Below are 23,057 nucleotides of genomic sequence, written 5' to 3' on the forward strand. Positions count from 1 at the left end.
GCAAACAACACGTGCACATCACTAAGGTAAGCAGAAAGTGTCTGACTTGATGGCTCAGTTTTTAATTCCATCCCCGACTACAAGCGGCAACTCGCGCCGATTGGTCTGTGCAGCGCCACATGAAGTCGAACACACCTAATGAGTGAGTCACTGAATCTTTTAATTCAACTGATTCATTCAGGAACTAAACATGTCGCTCGGAGACGCGCATCTTTTTGCTGAGTTTTTTAAAATATATGCATTATATTGCATATTTATTGTATTTTTACTCATATCATTAAAAATATTTTAACATTATTATAAAAATTGTCATTATATTAATTGTATAAGAATGAGTCAATTTTTAACCTTTAATAATAATATCAGTTGACAGGTATGTTCATTAGTTGAGAGAGATTTGTTTCTGAGAAAAATTAACACGTAGGCCCTACTGTACCAGATATTTAGCCAAATTAATCTATATTGAATCAAGATAAGAATCTAATTGCAAGCTTATGAGTCAAATATCACCTTCCACCCACGCAACCCCATTCATAATTCTTACTCCAAGCTAAACTCAAAGTTGGCAGCCCTGCCTAAACCTAACCAATAGTGTGAGAAAAAGCAAACGAGATAAAAACGCATTTGCTGAAGCAATGATGTAATAATGTGTGCTACTGAGCAAGTTTACTGCATCAGAATAGCCACACATATGGAGCAAACATTAAAATATATTAGTTTACAAATCATGTACTATGGTAAAGACGTTTTCAGATCATTACATAGTATTGTGTAAGGAACTGCGCAAAAATAAGTCTTTATAAATGGATAACGTGCCCTGTAATCATAATCTGTGTGAAAAGAAAACAAATTTGTTGGTTTTACTGCCGTTTTTCGAATCATTTTGCCATAGTAGATAATCTCTGTGTTGTTTATAGACAAAAATGTCATGCTGTGCACAGTATACATACTGTATACTGCAGAAACAGCAAGAGTCGTATGCTAGTGTGCTCTTCCGAACATAGCCACTCTCTTTCTCTTCTCAATTTCATGCTTGTATGCCAAGTTATTTCAGCGCTAGCCAACTCTGCTGGCACGCTACCTACTAAAACAGGTAAGCTCAGTGGCATCAAAAAAAAAAAGTTGGCTAACGCTGAATCAAACGAGTACTCAAGCAATTTATCTTCATCAGATCCCCCTCTCAGGCATTCCTCCAAGTTGTTTTTCTCTCTCTACACATTACTAATACGGACGCTAAGCTGGTCTCGGGCACGCCCCCTGTCCCGCCCCCTTTCCTCCCGGTAGCTCTCCTCCAATCGCATCTTCTCCATATCCGCCCCTTGGTCTCCACTGCCGTTGCCTTGATGGCCTTGCGGCGACTGTGTGTTGGGAGGCGGGGATTGTTTAAAAAGGGGCGGGGTCTTGGTCTTGGCAACCTTGTCAAAAAAGGCAAAATCAGCTACATACTTTCCGGATGGGGAGAGGGAGACGACGGGAGGAAACTCGTAGCCCCACAGGATCTCGTCGGGCAGGTAGGAGGTGCGGACCTGGCAGGTGGCCGAGGTCGGCTCTACGGTAGCGCTCATGATAACAAGCAACTCAAAGTCAGCCAGCTCCGGATCCGTCCATCCACCACCTTAGAAAGAAAGATACGTAGTTAAACAGAATTACAGCAGCATACAGTATAATTCATCCCATGTTTTTCTAAACCTGTATGAATTTCTTTCAGCATGGTGAATGAAAGTGTGGTGCAGCTCTCAAATCATAAGCAAACTTGCTTCTGTCATACTGAATAGTTTTAGGGTAGTTTTTTGGGACTTTTTTGGAGCCTAACAGTTTCTGGATGAATTATTCTTTTGTTACTCACCAAGCCCTTTACAATAAAATTTGACTCATCATGTACACGCTTTGTATCAAAACAGACAGCAGCAAGACATAAATATACACAATTCGGAAAAATCATATTATGTGGCAAGTAAGGAAACGTATGGCTCATACCAGCAGAAATACAAATGCTTTCACTCTTAAACATGCCATTCCCCCACTGACACACACTCACAATCACACACACACACACACACACCCACCTGCATCAACATCCCACATTCAGAGCAAGAGACTGTCATCTGTGAAAACAGTCTCTCCTTTAACCCAGAGCCAGTTCTGCATTCTGGGAGCAAAAAACATGGGGTTTCATAACCCACAAACACACAAGATCACTTCATCATGCTCGCAAACATTTGGCAAAGTGTGTTTCTGGAATTAATACACATTAACACACAAATGTGTCACTTCACTTTCACATACATCCAAGTAAAAGTATTTGGACACTTAAGTCACACTTATAAATGTCACTGCAAATATGAAGTATTATTAATTTTACAGAAGGATATCACAAAACATTTCAGAGATATCAGTTTAAAACAACAGATGGCAAAAGGTGTGATATTTTCTAATGCAATGACATTCAGACAGTAAGCATGACATTAAGTGTTCAAAACTGTTTAGGGCTATAGATAGAAGCTCCATATCAAATGCTCACATTCAAAGCATACTAGCTAATTAATGAAAATACAATGACATGTTCATTATCAATTTGGTGTCGTTCACATGCTGATCATGGCAGAGCTCTGTGGAAAGACCCTCAGGGGATGTCAGTGTGTTTTCTAGCAGGCATGTTGACAGCAGATCTGATGTGGCCTCTGACTGTGTCTTTGATGTGTTTGAGGAAAAGAGATACTTATATATGGATCATTCCTTGCAGTAGATTTTCAGGTCCCTCTCAAATATGATTTAATATACTGAATAAAGGAAGAAAATCCTATTAGTTACATTTCTTTTATTATACTATAATAAATAAGTAAACATAGGAGTACATTTTAAATGACATGTTTTAAACATTATATTTTTGTCATGTCTCTGGATGCTGCACTAAATTGTCATGAAAAGCTGGTTATTTATTAAGATATATTTCAGTATATCAATATTTTCGCTGCATGGACAAATGTAGTATGATCGTCAAAACATCTCATTTTGTGTTGCACAGAAGAAAGAAAGTGACAGATTTAGAACTACATGAGGGTGAATAAATGACGACAGATGTCATTTTGTTTGAACTTTTTTTTTTAACAATTTTAGTTGGACAGCTCAACACACTGCTCTCATTTGTGCTAAGGCTGCACAATATTGGAAAAAAAACTGGCATTGTGAGATTTTGTTATATATGACCAGCATGGGCCAGCATATTACCAGCACTTGACCAGCAAAAACCAGCTCAAACCAGCTAAGGACCAGCATAAACCAGCTCAAACCAGCTTCCCAGCTTCAAAACATACCTTTTCAACAGGGATGATGTTCCAAACTTATAATGCCTGGTTCAGACTACACGATTTTGCTACAATTTGCTTGACGTAGTGTGTCGTGGGGATTCGTAAAGGACAATGGGCGTTGGGGAACAAGATTCAATAGTTTCAGCTCGTTTGACATAGTGGACGAACACCGATGCTGTGATGCTTCAAGACAGAAAGACCAGCATGTTTAATTTTTTTCTTGGTCGGCCACGACAAGTTCCATCACATGTGTGACACTGGCCAATAGAAGCACAGAAGCGTCTTCGAACATGCTTTCAAATGGCATTGACAATGGCATCGTTACTGCTAGGTGGAACTTACAATGGAGGAAATGTTTGTGGAGCATTGGCAACAATACTCCTGCATTTATGATGTTTCCTCGGGGGACTAAGTTACAGCGTCATAGTGAAAAAAAGTAAATAAAACATATGATGTTACCTCAGTTCCCCTTACGAAAGGAAAATATATTTACCAATATATTTCTTAAAATATATTGTGATATATTATTTTACCTTTTTATTTTCCAATATATTATATATTTGAATACATTGAATAATATATTGATGATACATATATTATACACTATATTATATATTCATGTAATATATTGCAATATATTGCAAAATATACAAATGATTGCCGCTTTCAATATATTCCAATATATTGAACATGAATATATAATATATATGTGTTTATATATCCCAAAATATATGCAATATTATATTTATAAATATCCACGATAATGTATTTAGATTTATATGGGAAAATGTTTTGGTAATATAGTGTTGGTTTTGGTTTTGATTGCAATATATTTTTTTATATGTATCATTAAATATACATATATGGTCTATGCATATATTGCAATATATTGAATAATACATAAGGAATTGCTTTTCATATATTGAAAAATATGTGATAATATATTTATAATATATCATAATGTATGTAATTTTATATTCAGTAACATACTTCATAATATATAGATTTATATGTGATCAGATATGGTACTGCATGCATTATATATTGCAGCATGCTGCTACAGCGAGCACAGCCGTTACTTTTTAAATAAAGTTATTAGAGTCTTAATGGTGTTCAGCCAATCATAAACCTAACCACAGACTCTACTCTTCAGCACAGTGGTAACCCCAAAAACTCACACATACCAGAAAATCTTTTAAATGCCAAAATAATACAACTTTAAACACTAACAGATCTCCTCCTATATCAATATTGAGCAAAACACATGAAATAGAACTTAATTTTAACATTTACTTTCCTTTAACAGTCAGAAGCAAAGCATGCTGGGAACTAGAAGTCTGTTGTAACCACTGATTGTTACTCATTCCATGAATGTGTGGATATATATGTGTGTACAATACATTCACATTTATATGGGAACATGTGTGTGCAATATATATACACAATAAAGGATAAAACTTGATGAATGTAATGCTATTTTTGTCTTCATTTATACATATTTTATATGTATCAATATATAGCCATACATGGTCAATGCATATATTGCAGTATACTGAAAAATATAAGCACCAGTTTCCCATATATGGAAATGTATTATGTAATACATCACATTATATTTTGCAGTATATTTCCATATATTTTTGTTCCGTAAGGGTCTCTTTGGAGGAAATCCAAATATCCATGCAATCCAGATATGTGTCCACGTTTGGGCTTTTCTGACGACAAAACAGAGCAAAACATGCTGCTAGCCATTGTTTGTTTATGCTCACAGTACCTCCTGTCAGTCGATGGTCCCGCCTTCTTGATGACAGCACGTACGCGGGTAAAGATGGCACGCGAAGAATGGTCGGGTAGCAACCTGTAGTCTGACTGTCCACAACACGACTAGATTTTAGGAGTCAAAATCGTATACTCTGACAGTGACTGTCGTGACTGACAAAATAATCGTGTAGTCTGAATCTGGCATAAGACTTTAATTAATCTTCTAACACAAATTCAGATTTTTTTAATAGAACCTGAGAGGTTTCTGTTTCTCCATTGAAAGCAAAACTTAGAAGATCACTTTATATAATTAACACATCTAATATAAGCTTTTATTTGCATCTGAACAATGATGGACACATACATAGAGCACATCACATATGGTAAACACAGGAGCTCAAAAACTCATGTTTCGAAGATTAACGAAAGCCTTATGGGTTTGGAATGACACGAGGGTGAGTAAATGATGCCAGAATTTTTGGGTGAGTTATGTCTTTAAGCCGAATTGCATTTTTATTATTTTTTTTTTTTTTATTTTTTTTTTTCTATTTGTGCATATGGTTCATATGGCTTTATGCTGAGTTGTCACCAGGCTCCAGCATGCAGAGGCCCGTGTCTCTCCTCCTCAGCCCCTTACACAAACACAATGCCACATTCAGCAGATGGGCACACTGTGTATTTAGTTTTACTATAGATTCACACACACTGTGGGCAGTGGGCACACATCCATACATGTACGTTTCACAGCCACTCATGCATTTACAGATTTACACTCTAATGCAGCGACACGCTTTCGCACACGTTTTTAAAACTGATGCCAGTTCTTCTTTGAGCTCCATTCATGTGCAAATGTGCTTCCATGGGAGCATTCTGAATAGCTATTTCTACTTCTTATTAACAAATGTTATGGTCAACATACAAAACGGAGTAATTTCTGGTTTGACAAGATGACACAGGAAGTCATAAAGAGTTTCATTTGGATTAGGTAGCATTAGGTGTAAGTGGGGTCTATTAAGTATAACCCTATACCGTATAATCCAACTACAGTCAATTACACTTTGGCATTCTGGCTAGACTACAAATGCAATGAATAACAAGCACTGAGAAAGAGAGAAAGAAACCCTAAACAAAAACAAGAACACAAGAAGATGCACATACAGGAAAAACCCATAGACGTGCGAGATAAGAGTCAGATTCAGTGAATAAAGTGCAAACTGGGGACCGGAGGGTCTGATAGCTTGGGCCCTCGATAGGGTAGAGACTGGGACCGTAACTGGATCCACGACCTGCATGTCAGCACCAGGAACTGGGCTGCTTTGTGCTTCTAATGAGACGCTCTGGCACGCTCTCATACATGCATTCCAGCCAAAGAGAGAGAATGTATAAAAGAAAGAGGGAAGCTACGTCCGCAGAGAAAGTGAATGGGGGTAAAACAGGGAAAATGAGATGGGGGAAGGAAGAAAGAGAGAATGAGAAATGTAGCTCATCTGCCAATAATAGAAACCCCAAGTTCCTGTAAACACTCCCCACCCCACTAAGTCATTATTAAATTTTCTACAAGTCACACTAAAACTTTGTGTTTACTGCAGAAAGAATGTGAAATCTGCTTCTGTCTTTTAACCTCCAATAATTCAATTAAAATTTTGCAGTGTTTCTCACAAAGGATTTCTATAATTCCCAAACTCCTAGCCTGACATCAGAGTTACTTGCTGAAAACTGGTTTAAGCCAGTCCTCCAGTTTGACCAGCTGTCAAATGCTCAAAATCCCTTAAAAACAATCAAAACAGACCAACCTAAACAGTTTGGCCACAATTTTCAGATTTTTACCCTCAATCCTGCAAAAACTGAATTAGCGTTCAATTAGTTAATGGTTCAAATCATTTCAAACATCTTGTTTTTTGATGGAGGGAGATCAGAACACCTGAGACATTCAGTCTCATTATCACTGAATTTGGAGGGTACTTAAAGGGTTAGCTCATCCAAAAATGAAATTTCTGTCATTAAGTACTGACCCTCATGTTGTTCTACACCCGTTAGAACTTTGTTCATCTTTGAACACAAATTAAGATATTTTTGATGAAATCCGAGGGTATCTGATCCACACATAGGCAGCAACTTCATTGTACCTTTGGACCTGGCGTCACGTCAGTTAAGCTTTTTCCTTAAAGGTGCTAAAGAGGATCTTTTTGTCGAATTAGAAACCAAAGACTGTTACTGAGTTTTTGAAATGAGCGCATGCATAAGAACAACCCCCCCTCCTTTCGAGGGAACGCCTCCCAAAACTTGTGCACAAGTATTGGAACACGAGTGTTTACCACCGGCATTCGCTGTGTCGTGTTAGTGGATTTATTATGTCGGACTCACCGCAGGTAACTCATAATCTGCAGTTGTTACTCCTGTCTCCTGACAAAAACATTGCATTCGGCGCCTGTGGAGTGTGGAAAGATATTGGAGTGCGCAGCCGCGCTCGTCTCTCACAAGGAATGTCATGGCAGTGATTGACAAGCCAGAGGGCCAATCCGCGCACGTCTCTCACAAGTAACGTCACGGCAGTGATTGACAAGCCAGAGGGCCAATCGTTTACGCGATGATTGCGATCTCGGATGCGTCAGGATATTTATTAAAGGTGCTCTAAGTGATGTCACACGTTTTTAGGCCAAAACATTTTTTGTCATATACAGCAAACATCGCCTCACTATCCGCTAGCTGCCTGTCCCCTGAACACACTGTAAAAAAACGCGGTCTCTGTAGTCGCCAAAAGCTCCGAAAATGGCAATAAAAACAAACTGGTACAGCTTGCTCCAGCCAATAACCGACAATAATGATTTTAAATGTGCGTTCATGACTGTTTCAGGAAGCACGGAGGGGAGGGGGGGAGGGGTAGGAGGAGGAGGAGGGAGGGTCTTGCTAGCCTCTGTTTTGTTTGAATGTCAACAGGAAGTTACTCCACCCAGGACCACTTAGAGCACCTTTAATATTTCTCCAATTGTGTTCATCAGAAAGAAGAAAGTCAAATACACCTAGGATGGCTTGAGACTTAATCCTTTAACGGTTTTTGTTTGCTAACCATGTAAATCTAGCTCACCATCACCAAAAGCGTCATGGATTGATGATGAAAAATGAGTCTTCTTGCATGCATCCATTTTTAAATAATCTTGACTATTGTACAGTCTGACATTAAAGACAATGAGATCTGTCAAGCAACAATCGTAAAGGACTATTATATATCGTACAGTGTGACTTTAGGGATTTATGGCGTGCGATTACTTTTCTAAACAATCTGACTTGTGATTTTCACTTGGCTGGCAATAAAACAGACATTCAATAAATAAGTGTTCAAGTCCACCTGGGAAGTTCGTATATATGAGTTGGGAAGTTGTAATTATGATGTCAGGCACTCTCAAATCACTTACAAGATAGCAATGTACCTTTTCTACAAAATGAAGATTGTGTTTTTACATTTTTTGTTTTTATTACATTTATAAAAGGTACTGCAAACTGATTTTTTATATATTCTTTTGTAATTGTATAATACTATCATATTTTGAACATGCAACTTAGCTTTATTGTAAATGAAAGAAATTGCATTTCAACAACTTTACCATCATCTCCATTGAGGCCACCATGTTTTCTCACAGACACACCCCCAACTTATAAACTCAGGGCTCAAAGAAAACGTTTCCCACTCACAATTATGACATTGTGGTGCCCTTCATTTGCGCTCAGCTCCTAAAATGCGATCTATCTGACAAGACTTGAACGCAGCATTACATTATGACTTGGGCCAACAAGCAGAGCACCCCAGCAACCATTAACAATTCCCTAGAAACCACCTAGTGTACCCTATCAACTGCACAGGAATGCCCTAGCAACCACCCACAACACCCTGGAATCATGGCAGCAAGTTTTGCACAGGTAAACAGTAAATGCACAAATCTAGTTCACATTTACTCTCATGATTAATCAAGTAGAGGCAACATGGAAATATAAATTGAGCCACTTTGGCCAGCCACACACAGGTGTGAAGCGTCAGTGGAAACAGTGCACCATCGTGTGCTCAAAGTACCAGAACTCCCTGAACTTTCTGCCTGCAGCATGACCTCAGCACTGAAACAGAGCTTCTCTGGTGTCTTTGACACCTCTCCCCACACTGCTGTTTCACGTTTCTCGTGCAGCACTCTATCCTCAGAGAAACTCTGCTGGAGCCGAAACACACTGTCCCTGTTCTCAGGTGTATCCTACTGACAGTTTTCATCTGCCATCATAGCTAATGCCACCTCTGCACTCCTCCACGATAATAAAGAAGCTAAAATTAGTCGCAAGGTTTTCAAAGTGCTAGGAACTCAAATACGTTCATGCATTTGGCAGACACTTTATTACATTCACAGTACACATTATCCCAATCAAACCCATGCTTTACATTTTGAGCTACATGAATCCCAAAGTTGTTGGTGTAACCCCTCCAGTTCTACTCGCACTGCAACGAAGAGGATTCAAACCAGCATTTCTGGCAAGGTGGCGGGTGCGCTAAAAAGGACACAAGCTCCTTGGCTGGTAACCGCAGTCTCTAGCGTCTGTCGCTAGGGCGCCTCTTGAGGTCAGGGGAGTGAGGTTTACATGCACAGGTCTTATTATAACTCCGTTACACTCACCCCCTAAACCTCACTCTCATCTGGGTCACGGCACCAATGTAACCCCTCCGATTCTACTCGCACCGTGATGAGGGGGATTCGAATCAATGTTTCCAGCATAGGATGCAGGTGCACTAACAAGAACACTAAAGACTGCAGTCTCTAGAGTTTGTTGCTAGGGGCCTCTTGAGGCCAGGAGAGTGAGATTTACATGCACAGCTCTTACTAGGGGGCCTCCGTTATACTCACCCCCTAAACCTCACTCCCATCCGGGTCACGGCACCAATATAACCCCTCCGCTTCTACTCAAACTGCGAAGAGGGGGATTCGAAGCAGCATTTCCTGCAGGAGATGCGGGTGCGCTAACAAGGACGCTAAAGACTGCAGTGTCTAGCGTCTGTCGCTAGGGCGCCTCTTAAGGCCAGGGGAGTGAGATTTACACGCACAGCTCTTACTAGGGGGCCTCCGTTATACTCACCCCCGAAAACTCACTCCCATCTGGGTCACGGCACCAATGTAACCCCTCCGGTTCTACTCAAACTGCAAAGAGGGGGATGTGAAGCAGCATTTCCAGCATGAGATGCGGTTGCGCTAACAGGGACGCTAAAGACTGCAGTGTCTAGCGTCTGTCGCTAGGGCGCCTCTTAAGGCCAAGGGAGTGAGATTTATTTACACGCACAGCTCTTACTAGGGGGCCTCCGTTACACTCACCCCCTAATCCTCACTCCCATTCGGGTCACAGCACCAATATAACACCTTGGGTTCTACTCACACCGCGAAGAGGGGGATTCAAAGCAGCGTTTCCGGCATGGGAGGCAGGTGCGCTAACAAGGACACAAGCTCAAGGCTGGTAACCAGATGGTTGTTGGTCCATGAGCCAATGAAGCAAGACGCCTAAGGTTGCACTAGCTGAAATTATGCTTCTTCTGTATTACATTTACACAGTTGGCAGATGCTTGACCCAAGACCTAGTTGAGCTACAATGATACCAGTTCAACTTACACTAGAAAGTAAGGAATGTGTTTTCAGATGGGACGATTCTAGGCTTAGGTTTTCATACTGCATTTTGGAATTCCAACATCATAACATTTTATTTGTTCCAGTAACCCCTCTAAATCTCCAAGGCTTGCGTACCTTTGGCAGCCCAGGCCCGCAGTGGGCTGTTGTCATCTATGATGTGGTAGAAAGTGAGGGGCAGAATGAGGAAGGGACTGTCAGTGGAGGTATCCACTTGGAAGGCTACATTCCTCTGGTCCAGACGTACCGTCTCACCCTCTTTAGTCAGTGATGTCTGCAGGAGCTTACCTGTCACCTGAGAAATCAGAGATATGATGATTTGTACAAATACAATGAATATGAGATTCACCATTATTTCAGCAGAATTTCACAGAAAAGTGTTTACCTGGCAGCCTAGAAGGAGGCTCTTACGCATGTTAGCGACACGGATCATGAGACAAGGTCGGCCTTCGTGATTTGAGACCACAGCATGCTGACTGAACTTCACCGTCTCACCACGTTTTTTGGGCCGGGCTACCTACATATCACAGAATAAATGGGAATTTTAAATCAAATATTGTTTCAGATCTAGTAATTAATTTATTTCCAGTAAAACTTGAAATCACAATATGACTTAGTGCAATTATCAAATTGCAAAGGCTGCAATTAAATTAAGAACATATATGCGATGTGCAGAGTTAAAAACACAAAGTTTAGAGTTAAAAACACAAAGTACAGCTATAATCAGTTGCGGCCTTTGCTATGTTTCACCCATTCAATTTGAAATGGGCCTTGCATCTTAAGGGGCCTCAATCCGCTTGTGCTCAAAAAAAAAAAGAGCACAAAAAAGCTTGAAAATGACCCACAAGATATATGGGGCAAAACTGTCCCTGTATGAGTTCTTGTTTGTAATATTTAAAATAGAATTTAGAGTACTGTTTTCCCAAATACCAGTACGATTGCAAATGTGATACCCAATTTAATTTATACAACAGTTCAATAATCAAGAAGTTAATGTTAGGTGACTTTCATTTTAGACTTAGAACCTCATCTGGTTTTGTTTAGAGCCATTGCTCGTCTTCAAGCAACTGAATGAGTGCGCGTTTTGAAGGAATCATTTGACTGAATGATTGAATGACTCACTCGTTAAGTCAATGATTTGCCACCACCTACTGGCAGTTTTAGTTTCATTACATTTTTTTTTCCATTGTTTCATTTTCTATATTTATATCTTGTGCCTGCAGCTTATAATATCATACCTGCGGTACACAATGCAGCAAGAAAGACTATCCGCACTTGCCTAGATGTCAGTTGAACACGACATTATGAGATCGCTGGATTAGGATAATCTTGTCTTGGCTTTGCACCACTCCATTATTGAAAGTTCTAAACGTTAAAATCGGCGTAGCCTAAGTGTAAAAACATTTCCTCTTGATGTAGCCTATTTGTATTCGTATTGTATTAAATCACTTACCTAATCCCAATTCTCTAATTTTTTATTATTTCTTTGCTCTTATGGCCTGGTCATTAAGCTGTCCAAGGTGCTTGCTGAGGGGCTGAGAGAGTGACAAAGACTGAATGTTAATTTTTTTTTCGGTCGTGATTGTAATGCATGGATAGTCCAATACAGAAAAAACACATGAACTTCACATGTGTAAAAACATATGTGGTCACATGTGAAATTCATTTGTTTTTTCTGTAAGGGGTGGTAGATAGAATAAGTTTATAAACAGACTATTAAGAGTGAAATAAGAGTTAAATAAGAGTTAAATGTTAAATATAACATTGATAATAAAGTAATTGCAGTCGCATTGCATATATTGTTTCTTTTTGGGGGGGAAGGGGAGGGGGCTCCAACTGTTTGTTTGAAAAGGACCTCCAAATTCAAAGGCCACCTCTGGATATAATAATTATAAAATTATTATTATTATTATTATTATTATTATTATTATTATTACTACTACTACTACTACTACTACTACTACTACTACTACTACTACTACTACTATTTTACCTTTCTTAAATATTTAATATTTAAATACTTCATACTTTAATCTACTAATAATTATTATTATTATTATTATTTTATATCTTATTGACATATAAATCACAAAATCTTTTAACAAATTGAGCAGCCCTACAAACAAGCACCACAAACCTTAAGCTTTTTTTTAAAATCTAATTATTTCTAAGGAAAAAAAAATATAATAATAATAATTATATATATATATATATATATATATATATATATATATATATATATATATATATATATATATATATATATATATATATATATATAATTTTTTTTTTTTTTTTTTTTGCAATTAGATTTCAGTGCTCTTAAAGGCAGTGTAGGTAAAAAAAATTTTAACAACTTTCTTCCAAATTTGTTTAAACTTTCTATATATTTCAATGCATAATTAAAATGTAAGTACTCTGATAAAAAGAGTATAAAAATCGATTGACTCTAGACCGTTTAATCTGTATTAAACACAGCTCATTATTTCCATTCGGGACGAAACATAGGATTGGCTTAGGCGGCTGTCACTCTCTCGCAACCATGGCAACCACCCTTTTGCCACACATGACCTGCCCACTTGCGCGCGCACGTTTGATTTGGGGAATTCAAGAGGAATAACGTACCAAACAATGGCAGAGAAACATCAAGCAGAATTCTCTGTACCGGCCTATGCAGTTACTGAAGGCAAACCGGGCAAAAAAAGGAAGACGGTAACAATACAAGAAAAGGCAAGGAACAAAAACATTTTGGATAAACAAAGAAATAAAACAAGAGTTAATATCGGCGTGGCTTTCCAGCGATGGCGAGAACTGAGGGAACTCAAGGGGCTGAAAAGTGACTCGTTGATGGCCTTATTTCTGCTGGACAGGTAAATCTTTCTTTTTGTATTTTAATCGTACATATTTTTTTGTTTATTTTTTCATGAAGCATGTGTCATTAGCACACGTAGCTGCGTAATATAGCTAACATAACATTACTTAGCGAGCCGTAGTAGAGACGATAAATAATCTATAGCCTAGCTCAAGATGATGGCTATAGTGTTGAATTGTGCATAATTTTGCTTTAGATAACTAAACACATGTTTAACAGATAGTAGGCCTAACGTTACTCCGCATCTAGGAACTTTTCTTAGAACTATATTTACCCTCTGTCTAACTCTTTTACCATGTTCACCTGTAAGTTTACCTGCACGTTTTTTCCGCCTTTGTTTTGTTTTTATATTCTCTACCTATGTTTCCTGATGTCTTTATCTTGTATCTGTGTGTGTCGTACACACTTTGTTGTATGTGTGTGTTATTATTTTGTGTCTGCAATGCAGTTGTGAGTTGATATTTGAGTGTATGTTACTCTGTTTATCTGTAGAACAACGTATATGTTATGAATCTTACACGAAATTCATCTTCATCACAGTGTAAATGATGGTAATGGAAAAACGTGTATCATGCAACCTGTTTTTAGCTTTGCCTTCTACATAACTAGCTCGTTAGCGATTCAAAAAAATATATATTTTAAACTTTACCAATATCAATATGCTAGCTTGATTAGTGAGTACTAAAATACATCTTGTTTGTTTATCTTCATAATTATAAAGTTATTTTTATTACATGTGATTCTGACATGATGTCATGCACTGTGCTCCTTCCTCTCCGCTCGTCTCAGGTAAATAATGCGTCTTCCAGCTCAGTGGTCGGAGTCGCGCGTTCATGTGTTTTGGGGGCGTGGCTTTGGAAGGAGCCCAGAAGGGAGGGGGTGGAGTGAATAGAAATAATGAGCTGTCTTTAAAACAGTCGTGAGAGGTCTACAGACACTCGATTTTTATACTTTCTTTTTCAGAGTACTTACATTTTAATTATGTATTGATATATAAATAAAGTTTAAACACATTTTAAAAAAAATTTTTTCATACAGTTCTTACCTACCCTACCTTTAAGTGCATTTAGGGCCAGTTCACACAGAATGCATTTTTGCTGTTAAAAAAGTAAAATGCAGGTCTTAACAGTGTATAAGTAGTGCAGTGGAATGGAAAAACGTGTTCTGTGTGAACGGCCCCTTACAATGACAACTAAAATGCAGTGTGTTTACCCAAATTTCCAGAGTTGTACCTTGGCAAGGAAGGTTCCAGTGATGAAGATCTCCATCACCATTGTGATGACAAGCTGGACAATAAGCAGGATGATAGCAAGTGGACATTCCTCAGTGATGCAGCGAAAGCCGTAACCGATCGTAGTTTGCGATTCCAATGAGAAAAGGAACGCTCCCGTCAGAGTTTGGACTTGCATCACACACGGTGTGTGGTTGGATGGAGGGTCAAACTCTGGTGAGGATATCAACATTGCAATATCATATGAATATTCATGTAAATAAAATGTAGTTAATTTCCACCTGTGATTTAAGGCAGTTGAAGAGCATTCTCACCTAGCAAATCTCCATGCACAAGTGCCACCAAGTACCACAGCACTCCAAAGACAAACCAGGTGCCAGCGAAGGTGGCGGAAAAGAGGAAAAGCTTGTAGCGCCACTGCATGTCCAAGAAGGTCGTCCACAGGTCACGCAGGTAAAGCGTCCCTCGGCCAGTGACGTGTTCGATGCGTACATTGCTCCGCCCATCTTTAGACAGCACCCGTCGACGACGTCTCAATGCAGCAGGTCCATTTCCTGTTGAAGCCCCACCTGTTCCGCCCAGGAGTGGCTTTAGAACGTCTGTCTGTGTCTGGGAGTGGCAGACCTTCTGTGGGGAAGGGCTACGGGAAGAAGGGGGCGTGGCTGAGGTCATAGCTAGGACGGAGTAGAGAGAAACTTAAAGTGTGCATGTTCACTGATCATGGTAAATTAAAAATCACTAAATAGTTTATTTATAACAGATCAAATGTGTCTGAGTATAAAGTTAATTTGCAGACTTTTATACATATAGCTAATACTGATTGAAGGTAATGAAGCCATAATCTTTGCTGTATTTCTGAGGTGTTTAAAACTCTTCTAAGTTCTAAGACCTTCATAAATTATTTCTGCACCAAAACCTGTTCTTTGATTTCGTTGTTTTTTCAACAAGCAAGTACTGTAAATGCAGTTTCAAAAATGCACAGGTGACAAGGCTTTCTTCATCTAAAACTCTAGATGAATAAAAGATTGCTAAAGTGTACAGACAGTAATTAGGTTATCACTTATGCAAGTAAAGTTTTTTTGCGACAAACACTTTCTCTCATTTTTTTCTGGGCAGCATTGCATGTTATCAGATGGGACTCATACAAGCGACAGTAGGTTACAGAAACTACTCGTATCGTGTTACTCTGACATAAAAAAGTAGTTCTTTTTAACAAAATAACTGATCCAGCAGCATTTTGGCTTCTCTGTGAGAAACCTGTCACCTTATCGCCTTCTGTAAAAACTAGGTCGTCTCGTATCATTATAGAAGAAATGGCACATGCGAAGAGAGAGGGCTCTATCTCTATCTGAGCTTTATCTGAAAGACGTGCATCATCCAAGTAAAGAGAGCCACATTAGGGACACATTAGCGACTCTCAGCAGTATCTAAAAAACGACTTCCCTAAGAGCTGAAATGGGCAAAGTAGGTTTCTCAGCGATCTTTATCACGGACACGTGAGCGCATCCTTCTCTCCTGAGGTTTATGCATGCCAGGAAGGGGTACAGGGCTGGGTTTGGGGGGCCGAGCCTGGTGGTCCATTACTCTTTCTTAAATCTACATTCAAACCCTGCAGCTGCCCAAGCACATTAAATGCCCCTCATTCACACAGTGGAAGCAGCTGCCCTTTCTCATTTAAAGGCTAGTCGTCAATGCTGACCAACTCACATGCCGTGCTCGGTTGGCCCGGGTGAGTGGTGAAAAGGGTGACTTATTCACCATCCAAAAACACAAAAACGCAGGAAGGAATCAGGAGATGAAAAGAACACCACAATGTTTTCCATATTCCCTGCATTCCTCTGTTACACTGAGGATGACATTTCCTAACCTTTCACTTTTATAAACTTTGTTTCAAGGTAGATGCTGCTTGGATAGCTTTTCCAGTTACTGGTTCACTCACTTTTTCTACGGCTTTAGCTCAAATGTTTTGTGTATGCAAGCCACACATTATCTAGATATTGTTAATCCCAATTTTTCCTGGAATAAAGCTTCACAACACAGTCATACACTATTCAAGAAACAATACAGTCTGGTGTCATAGGAGAAACTTTTTTTTGAGTCCACGAACACTTTCTTTTCCCTAATTCTTTAGAAATACATCAGCGGTTGCCTCAAAAGTATTTGGACACTTAAAGGATTAGTTCACTTCATAATTAAAATTTCCTGATAATTTACTCACCCCCATGTCATCCAAGATGTTTACGTATTTCTTTCTTCAGTTGATAAGAAATTAAGTTTTTTAAGGAAAACATTCCAGTATTTTTCTCCATATAGTGGACTTCAGTGGGGTTCAATGGGTTGAAGGTCCAAATCGCAGTTTCAATGCAGCTTCAAAAGGGTTCTACCAATCCCAGCCAAGGAATAAGGGTCTTATCTATAGAAACGAAAATGTATATACGTTTAACCTCAAATGCTCACTTGCACTAGCTCTGCAATGCACCACTAATCACGTAAACAAGTTAGAAAGGTCACACGTGATGGAGGCGGAAGTACTGACCCAGTGTCTACAAAGCAAAGACAAACGCCCTTTACAAAAAAGGTAAAACAACAATTTTCTGATGATTTTGAAGTTGGAGGAGAAAATGAGATGGAGTTTTTCACCCTACCGCGGTACTTCCACCTACGTCAAATGTGACCTTTCCAACATGATTGCATAATGCGTGGCACATTGCAGAGCTAGCAAGATGAGCAATTGATGTTAACAGTATATAATTTTTTTTTTTTTTAGAAATTGGCCAATCGTTTCGCTAGAGAAGAACCTTATTCCTTGGCTGGGATCCCTGGTAGAGCCCTATTAAGCTGCACTGAAACTGCAATTTTGACCTTCAGCCCGTTGGTAACTGTTGAAGTTCACTATAATGGATAAAAATCCTGGAATGTTTTCCTTAAAAATCTTAGTTTCTTTTCAAATGAAGAAAGAAAGAGACACAAAACATCTTGGATGACATGGGGGTGAGTAAATTGTCAGGAAATTTTAATTCTGAAGTGAACTAATCCTTTAAGCAATTCTATAAAACAAGAAACCTTTTTGACTTCTTTAAATATTGATGAGATTTTAAATTAATATTTCAATAATTTAACAACACATTTGCATGTTCACGGTTCTCTGATGTCAATTAATGGTCACATGACATGCAGGTAAAGAAACAAAATATTTAATCTTTTTTAGTAAGTGTAAAAGGGCATAATAGGTCCTCTTTTATTTTTGAAGCATTTTTATTAAAAAAAATTATTTAGTTTAATTTTACATTGTTTATGATATAATTATTAGCTTTCAATAAACTATATCAACTGTTTTATTTTCATTACATTAGATAGCAAAATATCAACATTTTACAGAAATAAAATACACTTTAAACCACAACGTTTGTTAGGTTTGAAATGCTAAAACAATGGAAGAACAATTGATGCTGAAAATGAAGATAATCAGTTTTGATATAGGACCACTGTGTGAATTTGTGAAGAACTGACTTCATACATCCATTAAAAAACACCAGCTGATTCAAACACTTTGAGTTGAAAATGATGTAGAAGATTGTCTCTCCTAAGAAAAAAGACTTTCACTTCAAAGTCTGCAATCAATTGAGATCTCAATATGGAAGTTGTATTTAAAGTATGTCCAACTTTATCTGCATGCACTGATTTACAGTAACCTCATATAAAGCAATATACACTATATAGCAAATCTCAACTGCTCGATTGCTTGCATCATTGCAAAATGTAAACTATTATCACTTGGTCTAAATGCGACTAAGGCATGAAGATATCTAAAACATTAACATCATGATTTTCTGTAATGCTGCTTTGAAACAATGTCTATTGTGAAGCAGAACTCAGTAAGATCTGCGAAGCTCCCCTTACAGGTTCCTTCAGTGAATCACACTGTTGTAAATACTCCAAGCTCAGCTCTGGACTACAATGACTACAACGCTCACCAGCGCAGTAGTTTTGCAAATACAGTACATCAAGAAATCTTGATGGAGGTGGGTAATTTTGAAATTGTCTTATAAAGTCATAATAATATACATTGTTTTTGAATTACCGTAAGGCATTTTGTCACACTCACGTGAATGTGAACGTGAACATGAGGAGAGATTGTGTCGGGTCGGCGCAGCTCAACTTGCAAGTGCTGTTTTTTGGCGTAGATGTTCCAGAGGGGGTTAGTGCTCTCCTCAAACACACCACTACAAGTCAATTAACCATCGTAAGGACTTAGAAAACTATTTATGAAGGTAAAAAAGTTACAATGCAATTGATTCATTAAAATCTTACAAGATCAATGATCTGAGCTCCTATCCACATTCATTTGCTCTATACTCTAACTGGATGTCAAACAATGGAATAATTTGTGCTTTATCTGTGAATTTGTGGACTAGCAGCAAATACAAAGTTAATACTCAAACAAAAACATAACTAAAAACTCCATACATTCTAAAATAATCTATATGGAGAGCAGTGATATCTTACACAAGGACTCACTTTCCATTCATTCACTATTTTCAATCTCACTCTCTGCTCTCCCTCTCTGTGTTCTTGTTTAAATGTCTAAGTGGTAGTTTAGTCTCACTCAGCTTCTGCCTTCCGCACCAAATAAAATAAATAAATGAAATGAATGAGTACCAGGGCGATCTGATACGCTCTCCCCTCTCTGACCTCTCTCTCTCTCTCTGGACTCACACTGAGAGAATGAATAGGTATCTGTCTGGATCTCTGTGCTCTGAATACTAACGCTGACTGAGAGGGAGGAGGCGGTTCTTCGCCAAGACACGTGTTATAAGCAGAGTGTACACACAGCTGACCTTTGAACTCCGGCTAGTACGCGCCCACATGTGTGCACACAAATACAGTACATACAGCAGACGAACGCTGACACGCACTTGACTGAATGTATGTTTCTCATGCTCTCAAAGACCTTTTGATCTAAAGGCTTGAAATGCATAAATGCTACATTTTGCCTACGCATGAATATTTTACTATGAATATAAATACATGCAAACTCCTTCAATACTACTTAAAGCTACAGTTGACAAAAATATGAGAATTCTGTCATCATTTACACATTTTATTTATTTTATGACTTTATTATTGTTCTACAATGCATTGCATGTGCAAAAGGAGGTGTGTCCAGACTTTTGACTTCAGACTTTTTGTATTATATTCAAATATGCACTGGTGCGCGCTGCCATGGCTTCACAGAGAGCATCAAAAAACACACTTAAAGAAGCCATGTTGTGGCGAGAGTTTCACTGCACAGTTTACAAACTGTCTTCGTCTTTTTGTCACTCTTCCTTTCTTCCCTCAATCTCTTTCTTTCTCTCTCCCTGTCCTGTATACACAAGAATCCTTTTGTTTGGAGATGAGATGAAAGAGACAAAAGCCACCATTGAAAAATACAACACTGCATGTGTGTGTGAGAGAGAGGGAGAAAGTGAGAGAGAGAGAGAGAGAGAGAGAGAGAGAGAGAGAAAGGAAGGAATGACATCGAGAGATGGACAGACCCGAAAACTGCCTGATATTAAAACTCTCTCATCAGTATTCTGCGGCTGTGCAAACTTTTACTTTCCTCTATTCACCAGATCCAGTGCAATTCTCACAGTCACAGTCAAATGTACTTGACGTCTTTGATCCAGTGCAAAGTGTTCTGGAAATCACTCTGCGAACAAATCAAGTCACTTAACAGATCAACATTTCCTCGACCTCTAATTAATCTATTGCATTTATCTCTGTATGCAGTCTGAATGCACTTGTTTAAATCTCCAAAATAACCAGGGTGAAATGAATGAGGATAAAAAGCAGGGAAAAGGTCCACAGAGGAAATTCAAAAACATTGCCAGTTCTGAAGTTTGCCAGAAAGAGCCATGGGGAGCATATCAGATCAGTTGAAAGGAACAAAAAAAAAAGAGAAAAAACCCACGCAATGTTTTGTTTCAGTCAAAGTTTATGAAATTATTTGATAGTGGCAGATATGCCTCCTCTTTTATATCTCTGCATCAGTAAATGTTATTTCAATACAGCTCATACATAAAAACAGATTGTGATCTATAACTGTAAATTGACTTTTAAAGCTGTAAACACACTTAAAATGTTCTAATTATAACTCAATATACTATCAAAGACCACAATATTTATATGTCTAAAGTTTTGTTTCATTGTAGACAAATGCATTTGACAAGACCAAAACCAATACCTGGCAAACAAACAAACAAACAAACAAACAAAAACAGCATTTGCAGGTTCAATTTCAGTCAAATTTTTCATAAAAATAAAATTAAGGAAAACACATTGTTTACATATTTTGCATTAAAATGTGGAACTTGAAAGAGAGTGATACAAACTCAAATAAAACTAAAGCAATCTATAATATTACCTAACAGTTGTTAATATAAAGAGAAAATGGCTGGAGAAATAATTTTAGCAAATTAAATTACAAATTGAACATGTAACATGACATTTGAGCAATCCATCAGCAGGCTAAACAACTCAATATCTGTCTGTACATTTTCACCCTGATTATTATTTGCAATGTACCTTTATTTAGTTATGTTTTTACATACATCATAATGCATCTTGTTGAGATGCACCTGTTTCTGCTATCTCATATGGAGTTGTCTACACCTTGCACCTTGCAAGGATCTTCTACTTTTGCCTTATTTGAGAAATATTGTTGGTTTCACATATTTCAAATAAATGGCATGATTATGGCTTCATACAGCTCTTAGATGAACACAATCTCAGCACACAACCGCTAGGCCTCAAATGACTTCAGCATGGATTTTAAAGTTTTACTTCAGCACTTACCTTTAACTGAGGACTTGAACGCAGAGTTCTCTATTTGTGATTGGCAACAGTTTACTCCTTACTCCTCTGAAACATCAGAGGATAATTTGAGGCGAAAGTTGTGAAAGCGTTCAGAATGAAGACAAGCGCGTTCCTGACAACTTTGTCAACATCATCCGCGCCAGAAGAGTGACAAGCTGCGGAGGTCTCATAATTCTACATGTTAATCATTCAAATAAACAAATCTGAAACAATTAATACGACTTCAAAAATATACTATACACCTAAACTTTTATGCAATCGGTCAAGCTTAAAAAAATATATAGATAGCCTATAGCCTATAATCGGTTCGACCCTAATAATAAGTTAAGTGTCAGTCAGTGCTAGTCCCGGGCGAATGTTACCGATTTATTATGTAATGCCCTCCTCTTTATCTGTCTGTCTCTCTCTCTATCCTCCTCGCTCTCTTTCTATCTCTTGTCTTGTCTTAAGTGGAACTGCTCAATAAGTTTTGTTAGCAGCTCTATCTGAAAACTTTCTCCTCTCGTCTCAGTCCTGCCTTTCATTGTTGATGAAAATACGTACTTTCAGCGTCTCAGCACTATTTAATTCATTAATTCAGTGGCCCTCCGCTCCTCCTCCCGCCCCCCGTGTCTCTGTCTGTAAATAGAGCCCTTGTTGAGCTCCTCCACTGTTCAGCCTTTGTAAACTTTTCTGCTTGATTTAAATATGTCGAAATGAAGAAACTGTATGTTGCTATTGTTCGGATGACACGTTCATTATACGACCTCGGATGTTGAATTAGCTCTGTGGCGATTTTTTCCCCCTTTATTTCTTTATACAAGCGGAATTTGCGACTTTCCAAGTGACATGACTTTGAAGTCGATCCATGTCCGCATGAATAGGAACTTCGCAGAAAACAGGTGCAAAACTTTTTAAAAGAGGCGCTGAATGGGGCAGAGAAAGAACTACTTATTATGATTCGAGTAGACTTGTATTAGCCTATAATTAGGCTACAAAAAAAAAATGTATGCTATTAAAATTGTAATAAAATGTAAAAATATAAATACAATACAAAAATAGGCCATGTGAATTATTTAATTTAAGCATATACATTTTTTAAATGTTTTTGAAGAACAAATATGGTAGGCCTATAGAGATTTATTTTATTTTATTTTTTTCTATTGAAAAATGTAAAGAATAGGAGTTGAGTAGGTTGTAGTGCAAATGGGTTGTAAGGTCTTATTTTCACAACCCAAAGATTGTGTAAAATAAAAATGTAGCCTATTTTAAATGTCGCGTCAACAGAATGTCATTCGCAAATACCGTAATGGCGTCGAGCTTGATGTGGCAGCAGGTGAAATGGGCGTACCTGTGATTGATAGCCTAATGTGTATTTTTATTTTATTTTATTTTATTTT

General features: G+C 38.2%; 1 protein-coding gene across 1 annotated transcript; it reads right to left on the reverse strand.

The window, feature by feature from the left end:
* Positions 1-1,211: 1,211 nt before the first annotated feature.
* kcnj10a (potassium inwardly rectifying channel subfamily J member 10a) lies at positions 1,212-21,793 on the reverse strand. The gene is made up of 6 exons (XM_067401009.1): positions 21,658-21,793; positions 15,135-15,494; positions 14,822-15,033; positions 11,103-11,234; positions 10,835-11,012; positions 1,212-1,615 (listed from the first exon to the last, which is right to left on the reverse strand). The coding sequence occupies exons 2-6, from the start codon at positions 15,490-15,492 to the stop codon at positions 1,212-1,214; spliced, it is 1,284 nt and encodes a 427-aa protein (XP_067257110.1). The 5' UTR covers positions 15,493-15,494; positions 21,658-21,793.
* Between the last annotated feature and the right edge of the window lie 1,264 nt (positions 21,794-23,057).

Source organism: Chanodichthys erythropterus, chromosome 11 (assembly GCF_024489055.1).
Source record: "Chanodichthys erythropterus isolate Z2021 chromosome 11, ASM2448905v1, whole genome shotgun sequence".
Lineage (NCBI taxonomy): Eukaryota > Metazoa > Chordata > Actinopteri > Cypriniformes > Xenocyprididae > Chanodichthys > Chanodichthys erythropterus.